The 25,478-nt window shown below is 41.3% G+C and overlaps 1 protein-coding gene across 3 annotated transcripts in view; it reads left to right on the forward strand.

The window, feature by feature from the left end:
• The window catches only part of prkcab (protein kinase C, alpha, b), a 79,403-nt gene that overhangs the window by 41,786 nt on the left and 12,139 nt on the right, over positions 1 to 25,478 (forward strand). For 2 of the 3 annotated variants that reach the window (XM_029507646.1, XM_029507648.1), the window contains 5 exons: positions 12,302 to 12,413; positions 13,988 to 14,116; positions 21,861 to 22,017; positions 22,153 to 22,287; positions 23,216 to 23,309. In XM_029507646.1, the coding sequence (XP_029363506.1) occupies positions 12,302 to 12,413; positions 13,988 to 14,116; positions 21,861 to 22,017; positions 22,153 to 22,287; positions 23,216 to 23,309 (627 nt within the window). Of the gene's footprint in view, positions 1 to 12,301; positions 12,414 to 13,987; positions 14,117 to 21,860; positions 22,018 to 22,152; positions 22,288 to 23,215; positions 23,310 to 25,332; positions 25,363 to 25,478 lie in introns of all 3 variants that reach the window. The other variant, XM_029507647.1, reaches the window with a different exon arrangement.

Below are 25,478 nucleotides of genomic sequence, written 5' to 3' on the forward strand. Positions count from 1 at the left end.
AGCAGTTGGGGATTGTCCTCGAACGCACACGCCGACGCTCATATACATGCACCTACATGCTCACACACTGAATGTGATGGATGTCAGGAAGGGGAGGACATCAGTGGGACCCCTCACACCATCAATTATTTTTAACCTAATGCTGCTTTTGCTCTATCCTTTGCTTTGTATGTTCTCCATTATACTCTTCTTTTCTTATGTGCCTTTTTGTATCTTCAATTTTTTCCCTTCCTCTCTGCTCTGTGTCTTCCACCTCACCAACCTCCCCGTTGCCCCTCTATCTCTGTAAGCACAGAAGCCCCGTGGCCTCTTTAAGCTGTCACTGATCCCTCCTTCCATGGCCAAGCCCATCAGATCGTAAATCAGCCCTGTCTGAGATGCTCAGCCTGACAAGAACAGATCAGCCCAAGCCCCAAACCTCTAATATAATACAATAATGTCTTGGTTGCCACCGCCGCTGCCTCATCAGATGATCGGTCAGTTCATTGATTCATCTTGTGCCGTTTATTGGTTTCCGGTTCGTGGGGTGCTGCAGCCAGTCCCAGCTGGGTGAGGGCGGGCAGAGACAGACAGAGACCAACGACCACTCAGACCTATGGACAATTTAGAGTCACCAGTTAATCTAAACATGCATGGGGAGGCCTTCTCATTGTGGGGCAGCCACTAACCACTATGCCGCCGTGCTGCTTCAATCAGTTCAGCTGCAGCATGTTAAATATGAAGTGTGAAGTGATCATTTATGCACACATTGACTGCGTTGTTGAACACTTGTGTCACATTATGGGTCACGTGAGGAAGTGTAGTTCCATCACATGAATACATCCTCATTCATTTTTATCTTCTAAATGTCACAGTGGTTAATCACATCATGTATCTCATTCCAGCGCTGTCAGGACAAACAGGGCTGGATTCATATCATAATGGCAATATCCACAATGATATGACATGACATGAGAAGAAATCATAATGTACAAAAAGGCATTTTATTGTAATAATACATGAGCTATAAGCTCAAAAGCTTGTCGGGGATAAAAAGTCAGGCCAGAACATGGTATGGCCATAGTGTAGATTACTGTACAGTTTATTGTGGTTATAATCCGGACTTTTTGTTAATATTGGAAGGCTTTGTCTTTAGATAAAGTAAGCCATCTTAACCCTAACCCTGTTGTCCATGTTAAATGACATATATTCTACAGGCAATGCTCAAATTAATGTTGGTATTTACATGTTAATACACTATAAATTTGGCATAATGCATTATGTATGATTTTATTATTTCACCACATTCTGTCACTTTCTGATTCACTAACAAACACTTCACTAACACTTGACATGCTTGGAATAAAGGCCTGATAGAAAGAATAGATCATCCCAATGTTGATTATTGATATGTTATTAGTATTATGAATATGTAGAGCGACTCCCTAATCATGTTTACTTGTTTATGCACAGCGTTTGACAAAGCCATGTGGACCAAATTGTTTGCTCTTACATTACTTAGACAAAGAAAATCTTCAGAGTAAGTAAAGAAAAGCACAGATGTGGTGTTTATTTGTCACCTTATAACCAGAAGTGTAATAAACTAAATTACCAAATAATAGAATAATCAGAACATTTCCATATTTACTTTACCTCCACTCAGATTTATCCACATAAATATGCTTTTATGGCTGTGACCAGTGACTTGTACTTTAAAAGACCACTGCAATTACAGCTTTGGTATTTCCACATATTGCCACTGAAGCAATATACATTCATGTCCATAGATTTTTCCAGACATAGGTCAGAGGCTCATCTTGTCTAAGACCCACACTTCTCATCTTGTCAATAGTGATATTTCACTCTTTCTAATCACAAGATTACAGTATGTATGGATAAACCACGGGGATGTTCCCATATCACTAACACCTCGAGGATTAGCAGCCACTGACAGGCCAGCTGTTGATCTTTTCACTTCATCCTAATGCTGCGAATCTCTAGGATGATCTGAAAGCTTTCACTCAACAAGAACGACAGGACACCACGGCGGCGTGTGTGGTCAGATATCGACCGTGAGTTTGTGAACTGGACGTAGAACGGTGCAGCGTTGGGAGGAGAGCTGTGTATTCAGCTCTTGTACAGAGGAAAGGCAAAGAGACAGAGAGCAGCTGTGTAGCTTATGTAATTGCCAAGACGTAAATAGTAAGGGATACATGTTTGCATCAACACACACACACACACACACACACATAAACAATCAAGTGGCACAGCGATAATCGTCCGCTGTTTGGATGCTGGACAGAAATATCAGGGGCCGAAGAGGTTTCTCTGCCAGATACGGGGCATTAGACATAATCCACACACACAAACACACACAGTTGAATGTCAGAAGGTTTAGGACATGTCAGAATCAATACAGAAAGATAGCAAAAGTACACCAGAAAATCTGTTTACATGTTTAGCAGACACACACCTCAGAGTCAAACTGCATTTTGGATTCTGCTCACTCTATGTTACTAATAAAAAATAAAAACTAATAATAATTTCCAAGAGCAGATTTTGGACATATTTGTTGAGACTATGCCTATGATTCGAGCCCTGGGGTTTTTCCCATTAAGGCAGCTGACTGCTGTTTTAAGGCCAGTGCTGCACAGAGATGTGGTGTGATTTAATGATCATACATTCATTTCGTCTGCTTTTGCTTTTACTGGTCAATGGTGATCATAATAACTGTCTGTCTTCCAACCTGCTCTTAAACTTATTCTGTAACATATAGCCTTCACTTTTCATCGACGTAAAACCTGGGCGGTGCAACTGACTGTGGATGACACAACTTAAGAAACGCACTTCATTTGACACAACATACTGACGTTAAGGTAGCACAGAGTGGGGAACTGCACCTACACAAAAATTGCAAGAAGAGTAATGAAGGCAAGGAAGAAAATAAAAGTATGTTTACATTTCAAAACAGACATGCAGGCTGAATTTTGTTTTAGATTAGAGCTTTACTCCTGTTGCTATGCTAAAGGCAAAAATGGTCACACAAAATGTCATAAAATGGCACACACACTAAAACATGATGATGTTGTTCTATTGGCTGCATCCTGCTAACATATTTTTGTCACAGATGGCCGCTGAGGATTACCATGTGTGCAATTACATCCCATCCCGCTATGTGCTTTAGCTATCTATCTTATGTACCCCATAGGCTAAAAGTTCATTCTTCACTATCCTGGCTTTGTTTGCTTGTTGATGTCAATCAGCCGCTGAGCACTTGTGTAAAGCTCTTCATCAACACAGAAGATGAGAGATTTATAAAACAAATGATTATATTAAAGTCATGCGGCTGCTGATTGTAATTTGAAGGATTTGCGTAGTTTCCGGCACTTGATGATGTTTTCATGGTTTAGAGACTCACATGTTAATAAACCGCCCGCTTCATCACATCCCAGCAGGAGTTAAATGTCTGGTCTCAGTCACATTTCGCTCAAGTCTGCGTGCAGAGGTTGGTATGGCACGGCTGCCATACCTGCTAAGCTGTTCCTGTCACTTTTCAGTTTTTTTTGTTTTGTTTTGTCCTGTTTGTTACACAAAGTCACAAAGTTTACTTATCTTTAACATGCATTTCTTTAAAGTTATTATATTGTTATTACAGGCTCTGTTTTCCTTTATATGAGGGAAAAAATAGTTCCTGTTATAGATGTCATTATTTCCATCTCCCGAATCTGAAGTTTATCTGGACTTCAGAATTTTTATTTAACACACACATCCTGGTAAAAAATAGTTTGTAATCCTGTGTGTGTGTGTGTGAGGGAGAAACGGTCCCATGGGGCCTGTCCTCCTTGGTTTCCATGGCGATGTCACGGTGATTTACGTGCAGGTATTTTAACAGCCAGTTGTTTGATTCTCTTGCAAGTCAAAGCTTTTATAATAACACTGGGGGAACTGGGGGGAACATTGGGACTACTGCAACACACTGTGGGAAAGCACGGTGATAGATGACCTGAAAAGTTGTTTTTTTTTTAACCCATTTATCTGTTTTTCTCAAACTTTTATGACAGTTTGGCTATAGTTGCCTTGCATCCCTGTAAATCTACCCCATGTGAAACCAGTGAGTGTAATTTGTCACTGCTGAAGTGAGAGAGAAACAATCAGGACGCACGAGAAAGAACAGTTTATGGGTGTTTTCAGCCACGTCTGCTCCTTCCCTCATTATCTCCAGCTCTTTTGCTTTTGTTCCTTTTATGCATAATGTGGTGTTTTTATTTTTAGCCAATTCCTGACTGTGATGTTTTCCTAATTGGACATGGTCGTAGTCTCTGATAAGAAAGATGAGTAATGTATTTGATGAGATTTTATCAGGTGAAGACACATGTGGCTTATAATTGTAGTGTCTTACTAACTTTTTCATTTGATGAATGTTGGCTCTACCTGCGAGCCATGAGTATGAATACGTGCAAAGACGTCAAGTGAAGAACAACACAGACAGTTGTGCTGGTGGAAGTTAGGCATGTTTCTCTATGAAAGGGTCTGAATTATTATGTTGATGTTCATATTGTGACGGAAAGACTGGTCAGAGTAGCCATTTGTGTTGGGCTGGTATAAGCACAGTGGTAGTCCATGCTTCCTGTTACTCTAAGTGGCGTTCTCCACTCCCTCTCAACAAAGTCAACTATCCTCTGAACAGCCCAGTTTCTCTCAGAACCATTTAACTCAATTACCGCTGAGCGGGGACGGTGTTATCGTCACAGGTGTCTCCTAATTGGTGCCTGACAACTGCAGCAACGGACACCTTCACTTAGATGAGCACACAGGAAGTGATGACAGTCTTGTAGTCTGAATCTGCCCCCCCCCCCCTCGGTTTGGCCTCTGTGTGAATACAACAAAGGTTTAGCTGCAGCTCACGTCACAGAAAGGCCCACACGCATCCACACATCCATGCATATAAAAGCAAGCCTCATATCCTAGTCAGTCTAATTAAACACAGTGTTTGATGATGAAAGTTGGGTTGTGATGAAAGGGTGTGCGGTGTGAATGTATCTGAACACTGGATCTCTCCCCTACTGTTAATTAGAACGTGGCAGGGAAGGATTAAGGACCCTGACACCTGTGTCTGCTCAGTTTGATTTCATGGTGTCAGTGGTAACTAAAGAGTAACTAAATACACAAGAAAGCACTGATATTACTGTGTGCTGCGGGGTAGATTGACTTGCTGATCCATCAGACTTTATGTACCAAACCTCACCTAATCCTTGTTTTGATTTTCTTTAGTTGGTGAGAAAGTTAGAATATGGGATATTCTGTGCATGTCTTTTATGTTCGCGCTTTCTCTTGTGCGCCTGAGCAAACTTGATGCAACAACAGTAACAGCTTAATAAAGTTAGATATAATATCTCAAACTTTGACTTCATTTTGGTTTTGAATACCACTTATAATGGTAATAATTTTCTCTCTATATATATATGGTTATATTAGTTTGAAACTATTGCATGATATGGTGTATTTCAAGCTGTATCACAACGGATATCACTCTCTCAGATGCCCAAGAAGAGCACTTCCTTTCCCAACTGGTTTGTACAGCATCATATCGCTATCACTACATCTCTTAATCCAATGAGCTGCCTTGGAGGTTGCTGACATAGCTCCCTGTAACTGTTCTCACTAATGAGCTCATTCATATCCTGCGCGAGTGTGTGCGTGTGCGTTTGGTGCATGTATGCATGCATGTGGCCTGTTTGATATCCTAATGCCTTTTGATGTTTAATTCACTAACAAGGCTGGAGAGGTTTACAAGAAGAAGAGGCACACAACAAATGACAGATATAAGACATTTACTGCCAACAGAGAGCCGGCCAGAGGCCACACACACACACACACACACACACACAGACCCATCAGCTTACTTAGATACACTTTTAATTTGTGGAAATCAACCTAAAGGGTAACACTACTTTTCTCCTCGGATTTACAGGCTTTATATGTGTCTTCTACATAAATGAGGTTTCAGTGGGATAGTCTGAAGGCAATCGGCCATTTAAACACAGCATGCTGCAGATGGAGAGAGATGATTAGACAGAAAAGTCAGAGAGAAAGACAGATGTCAGCTCAGTCATTAAATCTGTGATGGATAGTCAATACAGGTGCCAGTTTCTCCCAATGCAGCCATCATGTGAAGACTCAGATTACTTAAAGCCAGCAAACGCTACCATTGTTAATGGTGAATGATGTCTCTGGGGTGTGTAGTGTCAGCTGGGAGATGATAGAAGGGATGATGCTGTATATAATCAGGACAGGTATTTGTGCAGTTTTAAAAGCCAAATGATTACCAGCTTTTTGCCTTTAACTGGATTTTATCTTCTCTGAGTCTTGCCTCTATTTCTCACTTGCAGCGTGTCTGACACTGCTTTCTACTGTTGATACATCTCATGTCAGCTCCTTCCAACCTCTGTCCTCCCTCTTCTTTTCTCTTGTACTGAGTCACTGCTTCATGGTTGTTTTTGTCTGTATTTGAAGCCAGATTAGTTCCTACAAGTGACACAATTGATCACGTGAAGCCAATTTCTTGCTGGGTGGCTTTCAGGTTCTGTATTTGAACCGCTCAGTGTTCATTCAGTGTATATTGTGTGTGATTTTTAGACATAATTAGTATTTTTGACCCTTCTCCATCATTTTATGATAAAAATCCACAAATAAATATAGAAAAAACTTAATTGTAAATACATCATCATTGCTGCATCTGTAAATGACTAACAGTTTTGTAAATGTGGCTGCTGAAGAAAAGACTTGGAGATAATTCCTTAAATGCTCCCAGTAGTTAGTGTAGTTGTTGTAGTTGTAAGATCTGCTGCGTCTCATGACCTTTATTGAGGTCTTCTGTCAGCCCTCGTTTGGTACACAGTGATGCCATCAGGTGGCACTGGTTTTTATCTCCATGTTGTGGACACCTGCCTGTTCAATGAGGCCCACGATCGCTGGCTGGAGGACTGTGCGGTGTCAACTGATGGCCTGGAGATCTGGTGTAACTGTGATGCCACCCACCTGCACACCCACAGACACACACAAACACACACACACACACAGAGCCACATCTCTGATGTCCACGTTCTGTTCTTTCCATGTGACTCTGTTTGTCCACCGATAATTTGCTGTCCATTTATTTTGTGTTTTTGTGTTTGGTTGTGTCAGAGACGTCTTTTTATTTTTCAGTCTCTTTTACTTACTTTTGTTCTGGTCTTATTTATTTCTCTGATCCCGTCAGTTACTCGCTGGATAAATACTCTATGCTTTCTCTTACTTTCTCCTCAGACTCCTCTTAAACAGTCATTGACAATATGAAGCATGTGCCCTTCACCGCTATGAGTCTGACTGCTGTCTACTCGGTCGAGGCTGAGGACAGCAGAACAAGACAAGAAGTCTAGTTGTTTTGGGGCCACACTATCAGAAGCAACCGTTGAATTCATCCATGAACGATTTTCTTTCTTCTTCTTTTTTCAATATTCTTTTTCTTCTTTCTCAATTCATTTTTGAGATGTAATATTTTCTGCCTGCAGAAATATGAACACTTAATTTTATCAAGCCACAGAGTGATTTACCGTCTGTGTGTTTTCCTCCTTGGTTGTTTGCGTTCTCTCTGAAAACTCTCCATCACTGAATTTTGTCTAAACCATTATCACTATAGCAACTGTACAGTTGTTCACTTTGTTCCCCAAAGCCCTTCACACTAGCTCTCTCACACACACACACACACATACATGCCCTTACAAACTCACAATATGATCCTGGGACCTCATTTATAAACATGCCGTACGCACAAAACGGGGCGTATGTCACTTTCCATGCAAAGGTTGTGGTCTATAAAAAAACAGGCCTGATGGGAGACTGTGCACACCCCTAAGCAACCTGACGAGCACAATGATTCAAATCCAAAGCAAACAAAAAGCTTCACAGGTAGAAAAGTCGGAATGACTACATAAATTCATCATGACTCTGACCCATGGCTTTTGGGCATACATGCACTTTTAGAAACGAGCTTACGCACAGTTTTATAAATGAGGCCCCTGGTCTTTTACTTTCATGATAGTTTCAGTGTTTTTTCTTGTTTTTTGTTGATATGGTTGAGAGATTTAATTCTTCTCTGTGATGTCTGGGGACCGTTTTGCTATTACTCAATGTGTGCTTGTGTTGTACGTAAATAGCACTGCTGACTGTTTGCTGAAACAACAAATAGAAAAAAATTCTCCCAAGGAAGTTCACTGCATCAAATCACTCAAGCCATCCAGGCTGTATGAGCCGTCTGCATTCTTATGGTGAGGATTAGAGACATCTGCATTCATGAATTTGTTCCATTCATCCAAATAGCAACACAACAGTGCTCAGTATTTCCTCTTCATTGGATAAAATCGCTGGCTTAAGGTCAAGTTGTCTGCTTTTGAACTTTATCGGCCTGTTTAAATGCTTGAAAGTGTCGCCTTGGCACCAGAAAATAGCATTCTGACTTCTCTTAAATTCTTGCTGAAAGGTAAATAAAACACACTACACTGGTGTCGAGCAGGTCAACCATTACATTACAAGTTTGAGGGGTTAAAAATTATTTTTACGGTGCTCTTGAGCTCCCAACAAACGTGAGTTAGACAAACAATAAAGACAGATCTATTGGCTCCAATCTGTAGTTCAAAGTTATTCTTCAGCGACCACGAGCAGCTATAATTAAATTATTGTGTCACTGTGAAGCAAAAATATTCACAGACCACTTTGTAATTTGTCAAACTTGGGGAGAGATGCCAAAAAAGACATGTTGATTTTTGTCCTGCTAAGCTATGAGGCGTCCCAATTCACCACAGGGTATTATTCTGCCATGTCTGGTGTATCTTTTAAAAACTTTTTGTTGTGTTTTGTCGCAACAGTAACGCAAAAAAACAACCATTCAATTGTTAAATGAGAAACAAAAAACATGCAACAAGTTTGCTGAAGCTCCAGGATACCAGTGATGTGTTTCTGTGTGAAACACCAAACGCTGTTTTAAAGAAAGCTGCACGGAGCTGCTTAAACTTGACGAGATGAGTGTGATTCCATATTAAAGTGACATTTCACTGGACCCTAAATGCTTTTGGCCCTGGAGAGATCCAGCTTAGGCAGACTTGAGTGGGTGGGATGCCTCTTATCATAATCATATCAAGTCAAACATGGATGAAGATGACGGACTGAAAAATGCCTCGACTTATGAAACATCACAAGAAGAAATTACACAACACATAACTAAACCATCCACCCAATTTGTGTGAAGCAGATATGAAAGGTCACCTGTTAAACAATTAACCCCAAACATGAATCACATCAGGGCCGCACAGTGGAATAGTAGTTAGTGCTGTTGCCCCGCAACAAGAAGGTTGTAGGTTCAATTCCTGGGCCTGGGGTCTTTTGGGTCTTTTTGAGTTTGCATGTTCTCCCTGCATTTCCTCCCACCGTCCAAGGACGACATGTTTGGGTGAGTTGGTGACTCTAAATTGTCCGTAGGTCAGAGTGTGAGTGTGAGTGGTTGTTGGTCTCTGTCTGTCTCTGTGTGTTGGCCCTGTGATGGACTGGCAACCTGTCCAGGGTGTACCCCGCCCTCACGCAGTGTGAGCTGGGATTGGCCCCGTGCCCCGGAAATGTGGTAGAAGATGAATGAATGAATGATGAATCAGCTTTTTCTCTGTCCCCTTCTCTTTTTATGGTAATAATATCCAATTAGTAATTAGATATTGTTACCTCCAGTGGCAATGTGCCTGTCAACGTCTGACTATAATTAGCAAGACCCATGTTCGACTCATTGTCACTCTGCTCTCATCATTGGCTTCATCCTATTCTTCTGCTTGATGTGGCTCTCGTTATGCTCCGGGGATTTCTGCAGCAGTATCATCTCGCCTCACTGCAAACAACTTCCCTCCTGGGTTTGCCTCAGCAGCTCTGTCTGTTTGTGTCAAGAGTTTGTCCGCCAGCATCTTGGCCCAGCACTGCACGATGTGATGTGCAGTATTTAAATGTCTGTGAGGATGTTTGAGAGATACAGGCTAAAATGTTCACTTATCAAGCTGATTTTAAATTCAGTATTGTAGATGTGCCCCTTCCTGACACTGAAAGTATTTTTCCTAGATTTTTTTCAGTTCTCACGCACTATCTGAAGCAGACCTGAAAGGAAAGCTCTCTGGTGTTTTAGTGTACAAGAATTTCCTTCAGCTGACATTTATTTCATCCGTGTATGAATCATATATTATGTTTCATGGCCCAGACGGTGTTTTGTAAAGTGTTTCTGAATGTACAATAATGATGTTAGTTGAATCCCATGGCCTTTTGATGTACTGAGAGCAAGGTGAGGGACGGATGAGTTTGGATCAGAGGAGGTGAGAGGGCGAGACAATGGACTCATTGGTGTGTCTATGCAAGTGTCCAGTTTTGATTCGAATGGGCATCTGTATGTTTCTGGGTTTCTGCACCAATGCAGGCTTAAAGATGGCCTAAAGGGTGGAATTAATGCATGCCTGCAGTCATGCACAATAACAGACACACACACACACACACACACAGTTTTAGAGTGAGAGGAGCTGATTTTGTCTTCACACCCGCCTCCTTCCTGCAACGGGCTGCACTGAGTCAAACGCTGGAAACCCTTTCATTTTAATTTTACCCATGGCTCCCAAGAGCATAGTGAGAGTACAGACAAAGAGAGTGACATGAGGTAAAGAGACAGATGCATATAAAAGAAGGAAGATGAGAGAGAGAGAGAGAGCATGCCTTTTAAAATGAGAAACATGTGTTGCTTGCTATTCAGAGACTTTGGGGCGGGGGGACATTGCTGTCAGAGTCCCTGGTGCGTGTTTGCTTCAACAATTTAAGTCGGGCTTTGGGTTTCAGTAGGAGGGAGACCCAGGGGAGAAGACTCAGTTGGGACGCAAACAAGCATGGCCACTATGCCATTTTTTTTTTTTTCCCAAGAAAGGCCTCAATGAAAGGCTGGAGGAAAGGAGCAAAAATAGGCAAATTGACTAAAAGGAGAAGATGGTAATTAGACTTTTGTGGGACCCCCACGCCACCAACTGCTTCCCCTGCCAGTCACACCTCCTCTTTCCTACACAGACTTTCCCTGCACGTCTCTGATGGCATCTCGCTCACACTCTCCTTCGTTCGTCATGTTGCTGGCTTGATTTAGCGTAAGTGTTTGTGGGAAAAGGGCACTTTTCAATGATAGGGCCCACTTACTCAGTCAATGGCCTGTATAATTACACATACAGCTATTCTGACACATTTCAGAATGATGCAGGCGGCACTGGTGGGGGTTTGTGCACATTCATTTGCAGAGCTTTAATTAGAGCTGCATTTGTTTCTTGGTGATTGTAGAAATTAGCTAACCTGGACTATCACAATACTGACCGGAGAATATATGAATCTGTTCCCAACAAGATGAACTTGGCTGCGCAGAACAACAGATCCTACAACATGCAGACTTATTAGAATATCATCCAGTTTCTACTGTCCTGCCCCCTTTATTTAAAACCTACAAATGAATCAACTTCATTAGCTCAGTTTGTACTCACTGGCAAATGATGTGTCCAAGATAAACGCTTGCTCAGATGCACCAGGAGTGGGACTGTTTTGATTTCGTTAGCTCCTGGTACTACAGGATCACTGTAGACTGTGTACTTGTGACTTATTTTAAGGTTGAATCAGGGAGGATGCTGGGAAGGCTTCCAGGATGACAAGATGGAGAGACCAGACATCACCAAATGACACTTGAATCTTACACGTTCCCACACCTCGCAATGACCTGACAAGTCGTTTCCACTTGTTTCTTTAATTCTTTTTTCTGTCTTCTTGTTGTCTCTCTCCCTGGGCTTTCTCTTTCTTCCTCGTCTCCCACTGGCACAGTAGACACAATGAAGGAAATCAAATCTAAGTGGGATTGGCAATTCATGAATTATGTAACTCAGCCACCGTATATGGAAAGTAAATCTTTTACTGTGTTAATGAGGTTAAAGTCAGATATTGAGGCTCTCTGAAATATTTTTTTCCTTTAAACACTGAGGGAGACGTAAAGCAGTTGAGTCACAAACAACTGTTGTAACAGAGGTCCATTTATGTGACAGAAATGTTCCAAGGAGTCGACTAAAGGTGGCTCCTTCGAACCCCAAGATTTCATTTATTTTTTCCTGTTCAAGGCAACTAAATCTACTGCTTTAATGAAGTAGAGGAAAAGGGCCAACTTTTTGCTCTGCTTTAAAAAAAAAAAAAAATCTGAATCTAAACATCAGTTTTATGATGCTTCCCCCCATTTTGCTTCATCACACAGGACCCCAGAAGCAAGCACAAGTTCAAGATCCACACGTATGGCAGTCCCACCTTCTGTGACCACTGTGGTTCACTGCTGTATGGACTCATCCACCAAGGGATGAAATGTGACAGTGAGTACAAACCTGTGTGCATATGTGTGTGTGTGAGTACACCTGTGTCTAATATGTTGTGCTGGTATGTGTCCCAGACTCAGCCCTAATGAGAACCGATGGGAATAAAGTGCTACTGTACTACACTCTACTACACTTCTGGGCTCAGGCAGAACAGGCAGAATTCACTGTCCCGAACTGCTGCGTCCTCTCTGTGCTCCCATTCTTTCCACCCACACTGCTCTTTCAACTCTTCCCTTCTTTCTTTGCAGATATGACCCCAGCTTGCACTGTGTTTCCCTCATTTAATTTTCCCTTTCCTCCCACCTTCTGCATTTTTCCTCGTCTTTGCAGCACCCTTTACTTACTTTATACTCCCACACTTCTTCCTCTCTTCCTTGTCATCTTTTTTATTTCCATTTCCATTGTTTCCCCTCATGTCTCCTTCCTGTTTTGTCCCTCCCTGTACCTCTTCTGTCCTCTCTGTCTCTCCCTCTCTCCTCTTCTTACTGTGTCTATCCATCTGTGGGTCTCTGGTGGCGGCCTCATCACAGATGGTAATGGGAGTGCACCAGAACAAATTGATGCAGGGACGCCATCACTATTATGAGCTGCATCCTTATCTCTCGTCTCTTCTTGTCTCCTCCCAGCATATCAGCCTGACAAGGCTGCCAAGTGGTGGGAGGAAGGTGTAGGGGGCAGGAGAGATGGATGGTTGGATGAAGAGGAAAGAAAATGCAGAGTGGGAGGGAGAGGAGAGGAGGTTTGGGAGAAAGTTAGAGGGCAGTAAGGGACAGAAGAGGAAACGAGGGGGAAGAGGAGAACAAATGTTCACTCTCCCCTCTGGTCCCTCATCTGTTCAGCTTTGCACGCGCGCACGTGTGTGTGTGTGTGTGTGTGTGTGTGTGTGTGTGTGTGTGTGTGTGTGTGTGTGTGTGTGTGTGTGTGTGTGTGTGTGTGTGTGTGTGTGTGTGTGTGTATATTTGTCCGTGTCTGTGTGTAAGTACAAGAAAGAATCACGAGCAAAATAAATCATAGAAACTATAGTCTACTAGCCTCTTCATCTTCCCAGTGACGTTTATAGTAATTAAAACATTTCCCATAAATCTTTGAGTTTTCCTGTGGAAATTACTTAGAAAATCCATAACGGCTCCACGTGTGTTAAAAGAGCAACATGTTTCTCCCTTTTTGAAAGGTTATTCAGTTCATGTTCCACAATGTTGATTCCAGTGGGACACTTGGAGGCGGCCTGTCCTCTTGGTGCTGATGTGATCTGGTTAAAGTGATTATAATGTAGCATCTCCAAGTTTATGTGGCGATCACTTATTCATGTTTAAGTGCCAGGCAGCACCTTTGAGTAAAGAAGTAGCCTTTCGATTTATGGCTTTCATGAATCTGTTTGGGGATCAACATTTCCTTCAGAGGGGCAGAATTATCCGCTAAAATGTGCAATCAACCACATTTATCCTGATATGGTAATTATTCTTCATATACACGATTCACTTGAACAGCGAATCACGATTCCAGGGCTAAGATACTTTCATAAAAGATAACCACATTTAGCATGCTTCCCTCTGCTTTCTGTCTCTTTTTAGCCTGTGACATGAACGTGCACAAGCAGTGTGTGGTCAATGTGCCAAGCCTGTGTGGGACGGACCACACAGAGCGCCGCGGTCGTCTCTTCCTCAAGATCGAGGTCAGCGGGGACAGGCTACACGTCACAGGTGAGTCTCACTGCGGCTGCATGTTGTACTGGAGCTTGCTCAGCCTCAGAGTGACGTGGGCAAGTGGTTCCCTGAAATGACTTTAAGTTGTACATTTTCAGAACAGTGAAAGAGCGCTGAGCTCATTCAGCTTTGTAATGTTAGGCTTTTGTGAACGGCTTACACGTGTGTTCAGAAAAAATGTGCAGACAGACATTTGCCACATGTGATCCCTCATTTTTTCAGTGAGGAACAACGAAATCCTTGGAGGATTTTTGTTTTATTACAGGGTTTGGGATGATTGCGGATCTCACTTTAACCACTTCATTTATAGCAATGTAGTGTCACATTACATCATCTTCTATAGGCTGTAAAATCTTAACCTGAAGAGTAAGTAAAGTAAAAAGTAAGTAGTCCAACAGAGTACAGCTACATCAAACCTGGAAGTGCAGCACTTCACTGTTGTAAACGGTTCTCTCTGTGATGTTCAGTGAGTAATTGAGTAATAGTGGCTGGGAACACAATGTGTCATGGAGGTATGACATTTGTCTCACCACAGCTGTGTTAGAATTGCAGCTCATGTGATGGCGCAGGAAGGATTTTTTTTTTTTTTTTACTCCACATTACAAAAGGGACAGATGACAATGAATGAATGTTTCTGTGCGTCACAACCGAAACGAAATGACACTGTGTGATACAAGTTTTATTTATTTGGTCCAAATAAAATCAAACTGGCTCAAAGCTGAATCAGTATATGACCCATATGACTGTGTAGTCCACAGATGCAGGATAGTTTTTTTGCTGAGAACATTTCATGAGTACATCTTCAGCTTCAGGTGTTAATGGAATAAGAGTTACTTTTCTCTTATTTAATAATGTACATAATTGTTTTACTGTGTGTTGAAATACATTTCTGTACATCTACACTGGAACAGCAAACACAACATAATTGCTAGCTACAATTATTAACATTAGAGAAGAGAAGTTTCCTCAGAGTGGCTGTGTGAAGTATATGACTCTCACAACACAGACCGGGATTCGTATTCGTTTCAGGAAAGATCAAGGTTTTTATGATCAGTAAATAAATGGGAAATTGATTTTAAAAAGCTGCAACCACATCTAGTTTCCCATTTTTCTTACGTTTACTGTTACATGAAGACAATAACTAATGAAAAGAAGCAGAGAAAGCAAGAGGATGTTTAGATTAGTTCCTATTTTTAAGAAGTTTAGAGTTGTAATTGTGATTATAAGAAACTCTGGGTGGAAAACCTAAATGCCTAAAACAAATTAAAATTTAACTCGACTCTATCTGTGTCAGCATAAAAACAGTCATAACCTTGATGTCCTGTATGTCACGTGTGTATGCTTTCTTGTGTATTTTCAACACCTCCAAATTATCCTGTCAATCAAGCGGAGCACCTGGAGTGGCGAGTGTTAAAATCCCTTTGTCAGGGAGAGAAATGACTGCCGGGTTGCCTGAAAAACCTGTCGCTCGGACACAGCCCTTCGCTACCTCTGCTCTCCCACACACACTCGTACGCTCATGCAGAAGTAGGGCGAGACAGTTCTGGTCGGGGAATATGTTTGCTAAGGCCAATAAATTGTTTCTAACTCAGTGGGGATCAACTAGAAATAACCTGCATTCACAGCAGGGGAGGTGGATTTGATTGACTTCAAAATATATTGCTTTCATAAAAATATGTGTTTATTTGTTTGTGGCCTTCTTATTGAAGGTGTATTCGAAGTAGAACAAAATCATTTGCTTTCTCTGCTTTTCAGTTTATTAGCTTTTGAACCTGCTGTACGTATATCAGGCTCCTGGGCTTGTTTTAGACTGCATGTTGGTCATCTGTATACTGTGGTGCACACTTTGATGGTCCCGGCCTCTCTTATGATGTGATGATGACAGCGGTGATAGCAGTGGGTTTGTTGACATGGTTACCTCAGCTGGACAGAGCTGAAACTGAGCCGACTCATCTTCATAGAGAGAGTGGGAGACAGTTGTTACCATGTTGAATTGATGTGCTCCCCTCCACCCCCCCACCTTCATGTTGTCCTTGAGATGATGTGTACATGCACCAGAACACCCACCAGTGTCCCAGCATTTATGAAAAGTGTTGCTGGTGCTTAGCACTACATCACTTTCAGCCAATGTATGACAGCGTGCCCTCCAGGAGCTGCCCCTGACGTGTGCGATGGTCGATATCTAAGAGGAATACCAGCTCTGGGCTTCTGTATCTCATTTTTCCTTTCATCATAGCTGATTATTTCTTATTCTTTAGTCTGTTGGATTTCCCAGAGCTCAGGATGACTTTGTCAGACCAATGGTCTTTTGGATAAAAGTGAGCAAAGCTGAATATCCGATCAGCTGGAATCAACAACTTCTTTTTTTCGTGTCAATACCTTAAATTATGTATTTATCATAGTTTTCAAAGTTGTTGTCCATTGTTATGTTTGTACAGCATTACCAGTGCTGTCCTAACCATCAGGAGCTCTTTGCTAACTCTTTCAGTCAGGTAGTGTGCTGTTGATTTATCCAAGCTTTATTCATTGAAGGGCAGCTGCTTTATGAGAGCGAAGAGACTGAAACAAAACTATGCACGCTGGAAAATGAAAACAATCACCTGAAACACAATAAAACTGTAAGGAGAGTCAGTCGAGCTGAGGTCATCATCCTTTCACACCACACGTAATAATTGGGCCCATTGTTGAGTGCAAGGTATGTATTATAGGTGTATGAAGCGTGAAGCAGCCCATGCACATCTTTCTTTTTTCTTTCTTGTCTATCTGAAAAAACAAACATGTAATGTTCGATAAATTCCACGGAGCGAAATTAAAACCGTAGAAAAGTAGAGACAAAATGCAAATCATGAGGGACTGTGATTGACAGAAGAGAAAACAAAGATCAACACTGAACGCATTACAGGAGGGAGAGAAGGCAGAGGAGGTGTCTGTTCCTCTGTGGTTTGTTTTGGATTTTTCATTTTGTCTTTTTTTTTTTCCTCATCTCTAATGGCAGTGGTCTGAACAGCGAAGCTTCAGCTTGTTCTCCAGCTCCCCTCTGGCTCCCACAGACAAGTGGTGGGCCTTTGTGGTTCATCGCACCGATGTGAACTTGATTAAATCTTTTCAGCCAAGAAAACAGACACATCTCCCAGACTGTCTCTCTTTATACTCACCCTACTCCCTTTTTCCTCCTCTCTTTTTTTTTTTAAACTACTGCCTGTATTCTTGGCATTCCTTTTTTCCAATATTGACATTTCCTGTTATCTTCCCCTTAGAGATCTCAGTGTGTCTACTCTTTTCTCAACAATTTTTCTCTCAGTTTTCTCTCTATACCTGCTGACCTCCTCTCCATGTCTTCTTTGTTTTCTCAATTAGAAATCAACATTTTTTGACAGCTGAAATCGTGGCTCATTTGAGTGACTATTCCTTTTTTATCTTCTTGCTGTTATTCTTTTCTGCTCTCCCTCTTTCTTCTTTTCCTCTCTTTTCCTCCCCTGTAACCTGCAACCTGTAAATGAGGATCAGGAAAAAGTTGGCACTCAGTGGTGAGAGTTCATACTGCTGACATGCTCGCCTTAGCTTTAAAGCACAATCAAACAAGAAAGTATTTTTTTCCTCCAGTGACGAAACTCATAGCACCATCAGACCTGTGGTCCGAATCAAGGCCTAATATCTGACATTAGCTTTTTTATACTACGAGGCATTTAGCAAATATAAGGATAAAAGCTTCAACCTGTCTCTGGATTGAATTGGATTGTGTGTCTGAAAGAAAACATTCTCATAAGTAGTGCTTCCATCTGGCCTTCATACACTTCAACATTTCTATTCAATATAGGAACATTTAAAATGTATTTATTGACAATAACAGTATTGTGTACTCATAAGCATAAAGCATAAATAGAATTTTAACTGTATCGACCATAGACTTGAAGATACAATCTGATATAATCCTGCTGCAATACCGTTATCCTGTTTTAGATATAAAATATGTACTATTCATATATTATTTAGAAATGATGAAGTGGTGGTGGAATCTCTGGATTTCTGAGCTCATGATTTTCGGTGTGCGATACTGAATGGGTCAGTACGGGGAAGATCTCCTTCTGAAACATTGACTCAAACATTGGGATTTTGCCAGATTGTAACCAGCTCCATTCATGGGCTGGAATGTGACAGATTTTACTCCCAACTCGCTTATTCTCTGCAAAGCAATAAGCAAAATCAGTTTCTCTAAAGGAACGCACAGTCGTAACAAAGGAAGAAAACGTTCTGTGTTCTGTAGTGTACAAAGACCACTTCTTTTTAGACTATACTGGGTACGGTACGAGCCTGAACACAGGAGCTCCAGCTGAGACCTCCATCTCTGTCTCCAACTCTCCGGCCAAGCGCTATATATGTTTTTCAAAATCCATTGTAATTGATAGTATTTGTCAGCTAAATTGACATAATGTCTGATTGGTCGATGTAAGATGTGAAAGAGTCAGCCATCATTATCAAAGGTTCAGTTTCACGGTTCAGGCAATTTACCAGTTTAATGGGAGACACAAACACAGTAATGACATTCATGTTATTGTGCACGTGATGACAAAAAGCAATGAGAAGGAATTCATGGATCTGGAGAATACAACCAACAAATGAGAGGCAAGATAATGAATTTTGAACAGCAATACATATTCAATTCGTAGTTGTACAGTTTGCTTGCTCTATACTTGTGTTTTGTTTTGCCTTTTTTGTTAAATTTAAATCTGATGTGGACAAGAGCCCAGTGATTTTGAGGTCTGTTGTTTTGAATATAAAAAAATAAGTGTGTAACCATCTGAAAATGTTGATACATGTTAAAGTGTTTCTGTATGTTTTTGGATGTAGCTTATTTTATCATTGTATCTTATTCTGCCTCATGTATTTTATGAACTCTCAGAAAACTGTACAACTTCCAAAGCCTGGCCTCTGTTGAATTTCCTAATTACACTTCCGTTAAATGACCCACAACCAGAAATAGAATTTTGGGTCTCTCGTTTCCTCCATTGTGTCTGTGACGTCTGTGCTCAGATCCCTGATGGGACCCAGCCAGCTCTTGTTTGGTTGTGCAGCTTTCCCCTCAGATTATCAGGCATTCATTGGTTGCATGTGGCATTGTTATGCAACAAAAGACGTTTCAATTTCAAAGCCTTTTTGGGAGATTACACTGTTGGCCCACCACAGCCCTGCACGCCCCCGTCCTGGTAACCAAATGATATGTCATTTTTAGCTGTGGCATACTTTTATCAAGCAGGTGGTTCGTTCAGATACAGGAGATGGTGGTGAATATTTCTGTGTGTATCTTATGTCCTGCTGTTTCACACTACATTTGATGATCGTAGATAATTATTAACTGAATATTTGAAGACATGAAGTTCAGACTTGATGTCGGAGTTAAACCATTTAAAACTGAAGCTGTGTTCACATTTTTTGAAGACAGTAAGTGCAGCGATGATGAAGTAGCATTTTAGAGACATTATCAGAGACAATAAAGAGCTTCAACTCAGTCACATATAATATTTTACTACAGAAGATTCAGTTTTCAAAGGGGTCAGCTAAGTTGCAATTTCTCTTTGTTTGTTTTTGTTGTTACTTGTGGAATAGCAGTATATTTCACTTCCTGTGCAGGATTTCGTTTTTTGTTTTTTTTTAATTGCAGCGGATGGTAGCTCAGTGGTAGCTTCGCCCTCCTCTTATGAGCATAATGTAAACAACATCCTGTTAACAGCAACATAATGTGTGTCTGCATTTTCTGCCTTTAGCATGGTGATTTTCTCTGCCTCTCTGTTGCAAACAAACACACACAAGAAAAACATCATGCTAATTTCATTGGTAGCTACCTCATAAGGTTAGAAGAGAGGGGAGGATACAGGATGCAAGCAGCTCTTGTTGTATCTAAGCAACAACAGCAGACAGAAGAGATGGTCCTTGATCACTGCTGATGGTGATGTTTTATTGTGCGTGTGTGTGTAGAGAGAGGGACATTTACTGTGTGTAACTTGCACATTACTTATATCTTGTTGTCTGCTTCTATACATATGTGCACGAGTGCATGTATGCATGTGTGTGCGCGCCACCTCATTTGTGTGTTTACAGACTTGTTGAAGTTGCTTCTCTGTTGTTTGGCACCAGCGTTGCCATGGAAGTCACTGACGCCGCCACAGCAAGGGGAGGACTTAGATGAGAATGTGGGATGGCTACATTTTCCCTCCGCTGCTCACACTTCATGTTCTTATACACAAGCTCCATGTGTGTTTGTGTGTGGACTTGTGGCCGAGCTAATAATACTCATACTAATACCAAAACTTTTATCAATCTGCTTTTGAAATAAAGCATTTTTAATATTTTGTCTGAGGAGCATAAAGACTGAATGATTGTTTTAAAATAGCTCCACATCAAGATGTTGATATCCACAACCTTTGAATAAGTTTAATATCAAGGCACATTTTTCCATTTGAAGAGCTGGAGAGAGGTGAGGTCTATGAGTTTAAAGTGGATTTTTCAAGTATCATTACAGTTACTGCCGTATTTCAATTCCACAAACTTTGCTGTGACGTGCAGCTACGATGTTAAATGTAAAAATAAATCCAATGAGATCTCACCAGGGCAGACACACTGAGTTAAATGAGAAGCAGTAACTTCACCTGGCATTTCTCTGATGTTTGCAAAGGCTTTGTATTCAGCCCTGGAATATTTATGCTTGTCCTTGTGTGAAAGTTCACGCTGATTCTCTGAAACATTCAGTTGTGCAGCTTTTCCTTCCTGATTGCATTTAAATATGCAGAGTGGTGAGGCCAGAGATGCTAAACACAGTTTTATAGGATCAGTGCTGTCCTGTTTCTGCTTTCCATCTGTTACAGGTTTTTTTTTTTTTTCTTTCATTCTTTCTCTGTTTCCTCGACAGCATGTTATGACTATTCTACAGCAGCCATTTGACGTTGCTAAGTGGTGTAGACTCGAACACTTGGCCACATACAGTAGATGCTGTCACCATGGTGAAGGTGACATGCTCGCACCATCCCGTCCGCTTACTCCTGTTGCTATGGAACAGTTTTTCTTTTCCTTTTTTCCACTTTTCAGTTATGACACAGGGAAATGTCAGGTCTTCCTCCCATTATTTGCTCGCCACCACAGAGCGTACTACCAGGCATCTAGTCATTCACCTCGCACATCATCGCTTGTGTTATTTACTAGATCAGCAACAGACTGCGTGAGACACTTTGAGTCATTCTTTTTAGGTTTTCTTGTTTTTGTTGATTTTACATTTGCCTGTGCCCTAACACCCACCAGTGTTACAATCCTGTTAGTGTTGTTTCACACCATCAACTTAGAGTGTGTTTTGACAGTATGTTGTGCTTCATAACACCTGTTATCAGTATGGACTGCGTGATTTGCAGAGGCAGCTGAGTCACTCAGGACATAAACTATCTATCTGTTATAGTAACGATTTGTTCATTTTGAACTAATCTAGTCTCTGGGGGGGTCCAATCTTTGGAGGGATCCACTCTCTGGAGGGGTCTGATCTAGTCTCTGCAGGGGTCTCTCGTATCTGGTCTGGTCTGGTCTGGGCTAGTGTTCAGAGCCAGGAGGGTCTTTGAGTCTGAGTCTCTCATTCTAGAGGGATCCGGTCTGATCTCTAGTCTCTGGGGGTGTCAGGTCTCTCAGGAGGGTTTTCAGGTCAGAATCTCTTGTTCTGGAGGGGTCCTGTATCATATCATATATCTGTCTTCTTCCCTTCTAGTGGGTGAAGCCAGGAACCTGATTCCTATGGATCCAAATGGTTTATCAGACCCATATGTTAAACTCAAGCTCATCCCAGACCCAAAGAATGAGACCAAGCAGAAAACAAGGACCATCCGTTCATCTCTCAACCCATGCTGGAATGAATCCTTCACTTTGTGAGTTGCACCAAAGTGACTGAGAAAAAACTGTAAAAGGCTCCAATAAGAATAAAGTAAAACAATGACATGAAAGCATTTGAATCTCACTGCCTCTGTCTTCACATGTTTTTCCTCTTGTGTATGTTTGCTCAGTAAACTGAAAGCATCAGATAAGGACCGCCGTCTGTCCATTGAAGTGTGGGACTGGGACCGGACAACCAGGAATGACTTCATGGGCTCCATGTCATTCGGAGTGTCTGAGCTGATCAAAGCGCCCACATGTGGATGGTTAGTTGACGTCAGGTCCCCAACAGCTTGGAAAGTTTCCTGCAAACTTTCTATTCATCTAAACTTTAATGGCATGGCTGTCACATTGACTTACTTATACGTGTTGGTATGTCATATTTTTCATGTAAAATACTAAAACAAAGTGTACCAATGTCACGACCAGTGGGTTGTTTTGCTTTGTTGTGCTTTTTTGTTTTTTCAGTTCTTGAAAAAACTAAACTTATGGTTTTCTGTTATTAGACTCGTTACATAACCTTTATTTCATTTTAAGAACAAGTCCATATGATTTCATAGCTTTATTTAAAATTCAACTTGTTAAGTGCTTACTAATTGATGCCAATGACATATTCACTTCAAAAGAGCAACACATCATGTGTGAAAAGTTCAGAATATTGGCGGCTGAGGCCATTTCCGTTCACTCTGACTAGCAGTACCTGCTGGCGTCACTTCGTCGCCTCTCTGTCTCTGTGCTCCCGCTTCATGTTATCCTCACAATCACACAGTCACAGAGCTGTGACAGTCACTCGTCTATGTTTGGATTCCTGCTGCAACCCAGCCTAAACCAACTCTGATCGACTGTTGCTGTGAGTACAGTTGGAAGCTCCAGCGAATACCCGTGCATGAAGGTGCCTGGCACAGGCATCTCGACAACAGCAACAGTGTGTGTGTGTGTGTGTGTTGATCTGCATATTGCACTGTACAACCTATGTCATTAGACAAGTGGCCAGAGGATGTGTACAAAAGAGAGAAGTACAGACAAATTGACACTGCTGAGCAGAAGAGATGGAGAGTCAGCAGTTACTGCAGCAGACAGCAGACAAAGGAAGAAATTATTGGATGAAGGGTTCATAGTAAAAAAGAAATACATTAATTTGCAACCATGTGGTTAAAAGTAAACCACAAACATTTTCTACTTTGCGTCTCTCAGGTACAAGTTGCTGAATCAGGAGGAGGGAGAGTACTACAACGTTCCCATCCCTGAGGTGGACGACGTTAACCTGGAGCTCCGACAGAAGTTTGAGGTGAGGAACAGTGACAGGTCGAGTCCGATCATGAATTTGTGACACTGAATAAAAGCATACATGGTCACCCGTCTATTGTGCACGTTGATGTTTAAAAAAAAAAAAAAAATTGTTCTTCTTGCCTGTCACCATGGTAACCCCATCCTGTTCCTGCTTGTGTTTTGCACCCTGTGCGGCAGAGAAGGAGAGGATCACTTTCTCCATGCATTGTAGGGAATGCACTAACATTTTCAAAGATTTTCTTAAATGGCAAAAGAACAGTGTTCAGTGAAAGCAAAAAAAAATTCAGATGCTGACATTTCACAGAATTTTTAACAGTGTACTTAAAAAAACATGTTTCATAGAAAAACAAATAAAACCCTGCTCCAATCTTTGGTTCTTTCCAAACATTTCCAAAGCTTTTGCTGAATAAAATGCAACTTGAAAATTCGCCAAAACTGGCAGAATTTCAGGCACCAACAAAAAGTAACTGTCTCAGACAGCAAGTCAGACAGCCAAATCTGACTTCTGCTTATCCTCACTTTTCTGGAAAGGCCTGTGAATTTTGGAAAGTAAATAAATCCTCTAAATGTCCCTGCTTCTCTCCCTTCTGTTTGTTTTGAAAATCGAATTTTCACAATCAAATCAAACATGCATGAGGCTTTCAATCATTTATCAGGCAACACATGGAACAAATATGTCACCACTTTAAGTGCCGGTTGTCCACCTACAGATTCTTCCCCCCATTATTTCATGGCCCATCTGATTTCAGCTCCTCTAAAGTGTTTCTCACCACTGGCATTAGATAGAATTTCAAAATGCTGAAAGTTTGCACAAATGATCTGATTACATATGGGTGGTGATGCTTTATGTGTTGTCTAATATCAAAATGATCGTGATTAGCAAAAACCCAGAATAAAGTCTGATTCAGCTGATCTGGACAAACTTAGCTTATTTGATGTTCATTACATCGTTTTAATGACTATCTCTAAAACAGTAGTCTCTAACAGCACAGAGTCTCCTTTGTGCTGGTATTTCAGTTCCACAGGGGTCTATTTTTTTTTTATGCATTCTGATTGTTTGCATTTATTCATGGCCCTGGCATTTTTCATAATCTGAGCCTTGCAAATGTATAGTCTCATTAATTCATCTTCTACCGCTTATGTGTTTGAGCAGTGCTGGAGCCAATCCCAGTTCACTCTGGGTGAGGGTGGGGGTCGCCCTGTCTGGGTCACCCAGACAGAGACCAACAACCAGTCACACTCACACTCAGACCGACGGAGAAGTTAGTCGCCAATTAACCCAAACATGATGTCTTTGGACGGTGGGAGGAAAAAAAAAAAAAAAAAGTTTTACTAAAATAATATAAAAGGACACATACATTTTATTGTGATGGAGTCTGTGTTAAGCAATTTTTCCAATACTACATACTGTTTATTTGTCAGAAACACAGCATGGTTCTTTAATCCAGTCAGAGGAAAAATTTTTTTGCCAATAATGCTCCCTTTCTAGTAAGCCAATCTCCAGGTTTCTGGTTTCTGGTCTCCATTAATGCATACTGGTCTCCATACTGGTGATGTATGTGAGACATAAGTATCTTTAAGTGTCTTTTAAAAAAAAGGAGTAAAGGCAGTTTTATTAAAGTCCAGCTGTGTGTGGTTACAGGACTTTCCATGTCTTCTGCCTACATCCGTCCTCAAGACACATCATGTTGTCATGTTGTTTTTAATTTTCTGATTTTCATCATACTGTACAAGGTTGACCTTGACTTTTCCCTGAGGCTGCTGTCATCTTCACACAAGTGCTCAGTTGCCGTGGAAACTAGTGGGAGATGCAGAGATGCAGTCAGATGGGACAGAAAAGGATTGAATCGGTTATCTAGTCATGTCATAGTCATTATCTTATTCATTGTGCTGTGTATTGACATCATTTGTGCACCTGTGTTATGTTATGTCATATTTTTTCCTTCCAGTAAAACAGACATGCATACACCGAAAACTAACCTTTCGAGCGCACTAATAAACGAGTTTCTTCTTTCTTCTAGGCCTGCCAATTAAATATCCACTATCTTAAGGTAGCTCTCCTGCCTGCTCTGTCTCTACTCCTTCCACTCCCAGCTTGCATCACACTCACTTTACTCACTATGGTAGGATTGTTTGTGGATCTCTCCTGGGCTTCCACAAATCAATC

The sequence above is a fragment of the Echeneis naucrates genome, chromosome 8, assembly GCF_900963305.1.
Source record: "Echeneis naucrates chromosome 8, fEcheNa1.1, whole genome shotgun sequence".
NCBI lineage: Eukaryota > Metazoa > Chordata > Actinopteri > Carangiformes > Echeneidae > Echeneis > Echeneis naucrates.